The 9,139-nt window shown below is 38.9% G+C and overlaps 2 protein-coding genes across 2 annotated transcripts; both read right to left on the reverse strand.

Moving 5' to 3' along the window:
* Positions 1-230: 230 nt before the first annotated feature.
* Positions 231-3,904, reverse strand: LOC101294963 (uncharacterized protein At2g24330-like). Its single transcript, XM_004303397.1, has 6 exons — positions 3,746-3,904; positions 3,394-3,644; positions 3,087-3,231; positions 1,960-2,069; positions 1,127-1,550; positions 231-954 (listed from the first exon to the last, which is right to left on the reverse strand). The coding sequence occupies exons 2-6, from the start codon at positions 3,640-3,642 to the stop codon at positions 620-622; spliced, it is 1,263 nt and encodes a 420-aa protein (XP_004303445.1). The 5' UTR covers positions 3,643-3,644; positions 3,746-3,904; the 3' UTR covers positions 231-619.
* Positions 3,905-5,138: 1,234 nt separating this feature from the next.
* Positions 5,139-8,664, reverse strand: LOC101307716 (pentatricopeptide repeat-containing protein At5g24830-like). Its single transcript, XM_004305553.1, has 6 exons — positions 8,659-8,664; positions 8,431-8,576; positions 8,183-8,359; positions 5,992-7,588; positions 5,547-5,724; positions 5,139-5,234 (listed from the first exon to the last, which is right to left on the reverse strand). Exons 1-4 carry the CDS (start codon positions 8,662-8,664, stop codon positions 6,148-6,150), a joined length of 1,770 nt encoding a protein of 589 aa, XP_004305601.1. The 3' UTR covers positions 5,139-5,234; positions 5,547-5,724; positions 5,992-6,147.
* Between the last annotated feature and the right edge of the window lie 475 nt (positions 8,665-9,139).

Consider the following 9,139-nt stretch of genomic DNA (forward strand, 5'->3'; position numbering starts at 1 on the left):
AAATCTGGGAGTTGGGAGGGACACGAGGTTCAGAGTGAAGGGTCAAGATCCAAGTCAGAACCGCAGGCGACTTTTACAGTAGTTCAACGGTAGTGTTGACTGACTTCCTTCAATTACGTTTTTACTTTTTTGATTAAATCATTTATGAACTTTAAAAGGGACACAGCTGAAAACCCGCCGCAATCATTTGATCTCGTGACATAAGTGTACAAGAGATCCATGTTTCTTTTCTTGACATGTTTTAGATTTTCCAAGGTAAAAAATCTGAGCTGAAACAACATTTCCTTTAGTAATACTTGCATTACAGCAGTAAGTTCTACTTCCTGGATTCAGGAAGTTAGATAGTATACCGTATACCAGCAACTCATATACCGTACCAGCTCGAACATTTGAACTGAGAAATTCAGAAAATGAAAATTCAAAGATGTACAAAAGTTACAACCAATGTAATCCATGATCATAAAGCTCCAGAGGTCTCTTGGGTAAGATCTCAACATTTTCTTGTACACATCGCATATAAGGCAAGCCCCACATAAATCCATCCAGCAGAAAACAAAACCCCCATATACCTACAAGCAAACGGGAAGGAGGCCTAATCCAAAAAGGGAACATCTTTACCCTACTCGTGTTTTTCTTCTAAACTAACTGTATCTGTATCACCCGACACAAGCACCTCATTTATTTGCTCAATCTCATGACCTGCTGCAACAGGGCTGGTACCTGCTGCGACAGGGCTGGTACCCGCTCCGACCGGGCTAGTACCTGTAACTACACTGTCATTCAAAGAACCACTGGCTTGGTTTGCTGCAGAACTCCCGTCCCCTGCTATCATAGATCCCGCATCAGGAGAGCTAGAACCAGTACCGGCCCCTTCCAAATGTTTTGGCCTATTTAGAGCATGACAGTGTGGGCAATAATAAGTGATGTATGCGAAATCCTCCTTCTTAGCAAGCCCTGTAGAGAGAGAAGAATATCAGAGCACTATCTTCAACCACAAAATGAAACAACCAAGTGAGTGCATCAGCCTGCAGGTTACCACTCCAATCAAGACTTTACTTCACTTCTTCCATGTAAACAACGGAAAAAAGTAAGTGCTCATGATGGGATCAGGATGTAGATGACTTACCATTGTGCATATGACAATTGCCACATATGAGGGCATAAGATTGTGTAGGATCCTCGCCCACAAGTAATGCCGCTAAACGAGCAATCCAATTTCCATCTTGTGTAGCATATGATTGAGGATTCTGATGAGCAACTACCAGCTGACCATGCTCAGCAGTCTGGGGACCCTCTGACCCAACAGACTGAGGAGTCTCTTGCTCAGGATAAAGCATATGTGCACTCCCTGTACTGGTAGATCTGGTCAGTCCTGTTTTTCGGTTCCGAAGTTCACCAGGATGTACAAGTTCAACATCATTGCTTCTCCCAGATGGGGCGTTCGCTCTAGATTCATCACCTACATGGAATCGTAGGCCTGAATCAGCACCCAACTTAGATGCCAGGACAGTTGCAGCAGCTGCCTTTGCTGCTGGGTCAGCATCATATTTCTGCATAAAAGAAACATCGTGTGAGCAGAAACAAAGAAATTAGAGGTGAAGAACAAGGTACATCTTCACGTAGACAACTACTCGAAGAAAGCAGCATAACAGCACACAATCATGTTCAAGACATACCTCTTGGAGCACAAACTCATTTAGCATACAACAATTTTAATAATATGTTCATGGGATTAAGCTTTACAGATCATTATTACAATTCGTATTCCATCACCACACCCATTAAAACAGTCAAATATGAAAAAAAAATAAGATGAAGAGAAAATGATGCACCAAGTCCTACACCATTCATCTGATAATAATTCAACAAACTTGCAAAAAAAAACCACCAGACAAGTTCAATTATGAAATGAGACGCAAGGACATATACAAAGAAAAGTATGAAGTTTTTCATCATTACCTGAATAAGCTGTTGAGTAGTGTAATAGTTGGTCTTCTCTTTAAGTTCATCAATTTTTGCTTGCTTTTCAGCCCGGAGCCTTTCCAGTGTCTTATTATCCTTGCGATCACCTATAATTAAGATATTAAATTGTTAGGCCCCAAGATTAAGAAAGTAGCCTATACTTATCTAAAGCAACATTTAGGAAAGATTCATAGAAAGCCAACAAGTATGCCTTTGCAGTACTCATAAGAATTGGTTTGCAGTTCACACACCAACCATTTAGAGTATTCTAAAAACAAATTAGTCGATTAACTGATAACATACAACCACTTGGTCTAGTTTCTAACTTTTAGCAGATGACCAATTAGAATACCAACATGATATTAGACTCCTAAAAACCCTATTTTGGTGCTTCTGCATCTCTCTGAGATATATGCATGCACAAAAGCTAACAGACAATTTTAAAAAATGTCAAGAGAAACAACAACGCATATACCCAAAACAGAGAAATTTGGAAGCAAAATATGCACTTGAATATGTGCATTTTTTCAGAAAACCATATGGAGATATTGGAAAGAGTACTGAACTTGAATAGATATGTATCATTAATGACCTGCTACCAGTAGCATGGCCAATCATACAGTTCAACAATTTGTATTCTCTATACAATTTAACATAAGTATGTTATAATGTTCTCACATAGAGCTAGTATACAAGACAATTCAAACAAGATTTCCTCATTCCCTGCAACAAACTACAGAACAGAATTCAAACATCCACAAGGCATGGATGACAGAAGAGGTTTAGAATATAGGGATGAAGTGGATTTCAACAAATGACTGAGACAATTTAGGTGGAAATGTTTATGAGGATATATTCAGTTAATAAGGCTTCCTAAGCTCCGAATGCAATGAGAAGCTACAGTCAGAGATAATACACAATCAAGCGCAAACTAACTTGAGAAATAATTAGGAAAGGAACAGCATCAAGTCTAAATCAATAGGTTAAAATGCCTCCTAACGAATTCCAACAAATGTGGAAACAGATAGTACTTGAAAAATCAGTTCTCGGAAACTTCACATGAATATAAAACCAAACACATTCCTCATGCAAACAAACCAAATTGGAAAGTTCAAGACACTTACGCATCCTTGTGTAGTTCGTAAATGTTGAATACGTAAGACTGGACAACGCAGGAAAGAGAAACATGGGCAAAATTCGAAATGTCCTCGTCCTCCAGTCCAAGTCAGTGGTTCTCGTTGTGGCAATAGCATAACCAATTGCAATAACCTGAAAATCAAACATCCAAAGCACAATCCTCAGCAGAGAAAATGACGAAAAATTTAAGATAACACAACACATTTCAATTTTTTCTTTCGTCAGATTCACAATGGCAATGGTGCATTTTTCGAAATTCCTAATCTAATGAGCAGAAATCAACAATTTGAATACCTCGAAGAAGATAGAGAAGGCAACAACGTTTCTGGTGAAGCTTCTCCGATTGAGAGCCCTCCGGTTGATTCTGTTCACCACAGTTACCTCCTCCTTGGAGAGATACTGCAGCCGCTTCTCGAAATCGTCGCCGTGCCGAAACATTCCGGTAAGCATTCTGGCGAAGAATCCCTTCCCCTTCTTCTTCGGCACCGCCGGGACGGCGTCGTTCTTCTCGCCTTCAGCGCCTTTGTCCTTATCATCCGCCATTGCTACAAATCAAACAAAAACACATACAGAATCAAGCAAATAAATTCAGAAGCGGAATCAGATCTAAGAAGATTATAGGAGTCGTTGGAGATGGAGACCTTACTGGATCGAGAAGATTCGAATGGATTCAGATCTTTAGAGATGGAGAAAGAGTAATGATGAGAATCGATGAAGTACGTGAGGGCGACGCAAAGGAGAAGCTTCGATTATCGATGAGAGAGAGAGAATCTGCGGTGGTGGAGTGAGAGTGTCGAGAAAGAAGAAGGGGAGGGTCTTCTTCTCAAAAAATGTTGGGGGAAGAAAGAGAGCTTTCTCGATTTCTTTTCTTTCCTTCCTTTTTAGTTTTTAATTTTTTACAAATATCGTCGTTTTGGTTTCACGCGCTTGAGCTCGGGGCGCCAACGCAGAGCGCAATACACGGCGGGAGTACGTTGGACCCCACCCCGCTAAAACCCTCTTTGGAGCGCACGACGGTTGGGACCGACCTCTCGTCTCGCCGTCAAAATGTAATTACTGTTTAGTCGTAAATAATCATCATTAACCCCTTAATCACGTACTGTAGTTTCAATTATCATTTAATTTACCTTATTTTCCATTTTCTGAATTTTTTTTTTTTTTTTATTACCAAACGACTAGCTACAAGCCTACAATGAAGCACTTCTAAAGCAACCGGCTTCAAACAGGTCGAAATTTAAAACATAATCAACAGAAAGAGGAATATTCATTCCGCAGCGATACGGATTACGGGTTGTCCAAATTATAACCCAAAGTAGCAAGAACGTCAGCAACAAAGTTTGCTTCTCAAAATATACGACTGAAAGAGATTGCAGAAAAGATTGTAGCGATGATATCCTTTGGATAAGCTACATAAGCGTCCAAGGACTCTTGAACCTCCTGTTGATGCAGTTGATTGCCAGGGAAGAATCACCTTCGACAACTACATTGGATAAGTTTAATTCCCTGTCTTTGATAGAGAGAGCAGTGACTTCTGCAATGGGGACGATCGCTTTCCCAATTCTACGTGCAGAAACAATAAAAGTCGCCCAAAGTGATCTCTCAGCAAGACCGGCAGCAGCATTAAAGCTTTATTGTATAATCGAGTCATCAAAGTTTAGTCCATTTAGCTAATATAATTAAGACCGTCCATCTAATAGCTAATATCATTGAATTACTAGACCAGCTTTGGATTATGCAGTTTGATGGTCGCACATATGATATTGATCAAAATTGTGATTCTTGTTCCCAAATTCCTTTGCCCCCAAAGAGGTACGCTTTCCTTCACTGTGAAGAAGGGAAAAGGGAAAGGAAAGTGGAAGTTGCATGCTTTACAACAACAAGAAACGTAGGAATCACTTATTTGGGTCTTCCTCCCACTTCTAGTGAAAGTTTAGCATAGCCATGTTGCTATCCCTTCACCTTTTGTTGCATCAAGGCATCGTTAATGCTTTGCCTACCAAGGAATAAAAGAATGCTTTGCTCACGCAGTTTCAACCAACTCTCCTCCACCTCTTTTATGTTAAAGTCTTGCCATCATGGGAGCATATCTCACTGCATTTGACCAATCTGATTCCAGTTATCACCTGTTAGTTTTGCTGGAAAAAACAAGGTATTAAATCTCCATTAGATGTGCGCAATTGATTCATGATGTATAGAAAATGAAACATAGGTTTTGTTCTTACGTTAAAACCAAGTCCAACCATGTTATCTGAGAACAAAATTATGGTTCCATAACCTTAACTTCTGAGGACGTGTTAACACTTAACAGTGAATCAATGACCAATACAATCATCTCAAACACTGTAATCTCATCATTAACAATTTACTTGTTAGGTTTTTGCCTCATAAAATGAATGTGTTCTAAGGATATATATAGGACAGGAGGAAAACTGATTAGATAAACCAACCTGAAGAATATAGGTTGAGCATTCTGATCTCAATGTCCTGTTGATATACTGCATCCTACAGGAAATTGTCCTTATATGACGTCCCAAGCATTCAGTAAAGGAACAATCAGGTCTTGTCCCAGTTCTAGGAGCAGGTCTGTGAAGCAGCATAATGAATTCTATCAACAGACCTGTTATCCTGTTAAATTTTTGAACAGAAATATCAGGAGCTTTATATCTCAACAACATTTTAACTCAAAAGTCAAACCTAAGATGACCCGCGGCTAAAAAGTAAAAACAACTCAGAAATTCATTCTTTTTTCCCAGCATTCCACGGAATACCAGGATTACAGTTAGGTTTACCTAAAGCACAACTACTTGTCAATAGAAATAAAAAAGAATTCATAAAAAGATCAAAAGTTCAAAATTTCTAAAGTATGAATAAAACATTTGTGCAAACACATACCTCCACAGAAATCATAGGAAGAAATAACCCAATTTGCCACAAACAGAAAACTTCTTCTATCAGATGGTGTTCTGTTGAATTTAGCTCTCAAACTCTTACTTGCCTACCATAACGGAACCTCGTCTTTAGAAACAATGTTACAATCATGCGTGTGGCCTAAGTTATTAAAGAGGGATATTCATTTCTCCTCGCTAGCCACTTCTGGTAAATGCCAGACGCTTTATCAGGCTCCCTCATTTTGCAGTACTTCTTGAAAAGTATCTTAAATGGAACATGATTAACAGGGAAACCAGATGCCAGTATCGTAGCAAGAATCTTTTCTGCCTCCTTGATATTACCTCTCATGCAGTTCCCTCTGATTAGTTCAGTGTAAGTAAATATATCTGGATCGATTCCTATTTTCAGCATTTTATGATATAACTCTATGGCAAATTCAAAATGCCCTGAGTTACAAGCACCCCCAATCAACATATTATAGGTGACCACATCAGGAAAAAGACCCGACAGCAGCATTTTCTTTTCAACAGAAAGAGCACCGATAAAACTTCCTCCTTTCACTTGAGCGTGGATCATTGCATTGTAAGTATATACGTTTGGTTGAACACCAAAAGCTAACATCTGATCCTTAACAGAAACTGCATTACTAAGATCTCCATATCTTGCATAGCAATCAATAATACTATTCCATACCAAAGGCTCAGGAACCATCGACTTCTCTAACATACTACGAAGAAATTCATGAGCTTTGACAACATCTCCCTCGATACATAAGCCTTGTATAATTATGTTGTATGTGACCTTATCTGGAATAATTCCCATTCTTGGCATAATATCATGGATGTAACAAGCATCCTCAAACTTTCTTTCTTTGCAGAGACCACTTATAAGTGTGTTACAAGTAAAAACATCAGGAAGTAAACCTCTTTTGGTCATTTCAGATAGGTATCCATACGCAAGGTCCATTTGCTGATTCAAACAAAATCCATGGATGAGAACATTGTAAGCAATGACATCTACTTGGGTATTCCTCTGCATGTCAACCCAAAGACTAAGTGCCTGAACCATATTTCCATTTTTAAGATGACCATGCATAAGAGTAGTTGAAATTACTATACCTGAGTCTGTTATCTCTTCATCATCATCTAATATCTCTTCAAGAAGCTTGTTAGCATCCTCCACAAGACCTTTCTTGCACAATGCATGTACAAGAATATTATAAGTAATACTATTCGGCCTAATACCACTGTTAACCATTGTGGTGAAAAGATAAAGAGCTTTATCCACTTTATCAAGAAGGCAATAACCCTTAATAAAAGTGTTGTATGTGACACAGTTGGGAGAGGGGCCCATTTCTAGCATCTCCCTGATAAGCCAATTTGCCTTCTCCAAGTCGCCAGCTTTACACAGTGCATTCAATAGACAATTATGTGCCCATACATCCGGAATAATCCCTTTATTCATCAGTTTTCTCCGCAGCCAAAAGGCTGACCCCAATTTACCATCAACACATAAACCCCTTAAGACGTCCATGTGTTCTAAGTAATTGATTTTCGAAGTGCATCCCAGAAAACCTATCTTTGCCACTGATATGCTTTCCCTGCATTATACGTATAATTTAGACATGTTATAAACAATGACATATATCTAAGAAGTTGACCTCAAAACCAACAATCTCTTTGAAAAAAATAGTTCACTGGTCTAAGAAGCTGCTTTCATCAACCAAAAATAAGAAAAAAGGAACAATGGAACAAAGCACTCTCATCCAACTGAAACAAGAGCATCTATAGGTCTGACATAATGAGATTTAATTTGTATGAGAAGACAAGCCTCAGACAAAATGATTGTAACTAGTCCCTAGTTCTAAGAGAGGCGCATCTTAGACACATCCTTTCAAATATATATAAACCTAATATTTGTTAAAACTGTAACAAGTGACCAAAAGTGATTAAGTAGGATCTCTTTGTAACTGATCAAAGAAGTGAACATATAAACGCATCCGGCTTACTTGAACCATCATCAAATGACTTGAAGTACCAAAGCCCTATTAAAGTGCACACACGATTGCACTAAACTCAGTCCTCAAGTATTAACCCTATAATCCTATCTACAAAACATTCAGGCGATGAGACTAGCCTCATTACTTCACCTACCTAATCGTCAACAAATAAAAGTCCGAATATTCAGATTCTACCTCATTGTCTTAAGACGCTCCAAGTTATCCTTGAGCATTGTATCCAACACATTGAACTCTGCCTGTGGATCTTGATCATTGCCGGCATTCCTCTTCTTCGAAAACCAATCCCCAGCACTCAAGTGCTTATATTTCTCCATCAATTCCTCGAAACTGGATGGAACTACTTCCTCACTCCTACAATCAATTCCTTCATATAAACACATTACCAAAAAAAAAACAAACTCAGCTAGAAAATAGTGAGCAACCTGAAATTGTCGTCACTGTGAGCTTGGCAGGCCAAAATGTTAGCGAAGATGACAGCGATGTTGTCCTTGATAGAGTCCAGGGTTCGATTCAAGCTTCGGAAAAGCGTGACGTAAGACGGCGACGCTTCTCCGCACACGATTGCACACTGTTCCGCCCAAACAAACAATCGTCGATATCAATGTCACAGAAAACGAAGTTAATCGGAAGAGATGGGAGATTCGACTTACCGCCATTGTAGGCTTTTAGTGAAGAGCTTGAAGATTCGTGAGGAAGAAGAAGACGGGGATGCGGGATTGGTTTAGTAGTGAGCTTCTTCTTCTTCCTTCATCGACTTATTCTACTCCATACGACGGCGTTTAGGAACCCCGGCGCGATGCGTTAAGGGAGAAAGAAAGAGCCCTAGCCGGCGTTGGTGTTCCCTAATCAAATATTTACTTTTAGATCCGTCTCCGTTTCTTTTTTAGTTTCCTTTTCACTTTCACTTTTACCCGGAAATTTTTTGAAGTGAAAAGTAATATTACAATCCTTTTATTTTTTTTTATTTTTTTTTTAAACAAGTATTTCAATTCTCTAAGTCAGAATATTGGTTACCTAACCTAATAAGACACCATTAAAGTCAAATCATGTATTCAAATCTCATTGACATTATAATATAGGGGTGGATAAGATTTTAATACATAAAACATGTACGAACATATTTGCATCTTG

The sequence above is a fragment of the Fragaria vesca genome, linkage group LG6, assembly GCF_000184155.1.
Source record: "Fragaria vesca subsp. vesca linkage group LG6, FraVesHawaii_1.0, whole genome shotgun sequence".
In the NCBI taxonomy this organism is placed as follows: Eukaryota; Viridiplantae; Streptophyta; class Magnoliopsida; order Rosales; family Rosaceae; genus Fragaria; species Fragaria vesca.

Excerpts from the sequence above, each read along its gene's own strand:
- LOC101294963 (XM_004303397.1), bottom strand. The coding sequence starts at position 3,642 with ATGGCGGATGATAAGGACAAAGGCGCTGAAGGCGAGAAGAACGACGCC. Across the intron at positions 3,232-3,393 it reads CCTTCTCTATCTTCTTCGAG|GTTATTGCAATTGGTTATGC; the intron begins GTATTCAAATTG and ends TTTGATTTTCAG. Across the intron at positions 955-1,126 it reads CAATTGTCATATGCACAATG|GGCTTGCTAAGAAGGAGGAT; the intron begins GTAAGTCATCTA and ends CTCTCTCTACAG.
- LOC101307716 (XM_004305553.1), bottom strand. Across the intron at positions 8,360-8,430 it reads CACAGTGACGACAATTTCAG|GAGTGAGGAAGTAGTTCCAT; the intron begins GTTGCTCACTAT and ends AATTGATTGTAG. Across the intron at positions 7,589-8,182 it reads GAGCGTCTTAAGACAATGAG|GGAAAGCATATCAGTGGCAA; the intron begins GTAGAATCTGAA and ends CGTATAATGCAG.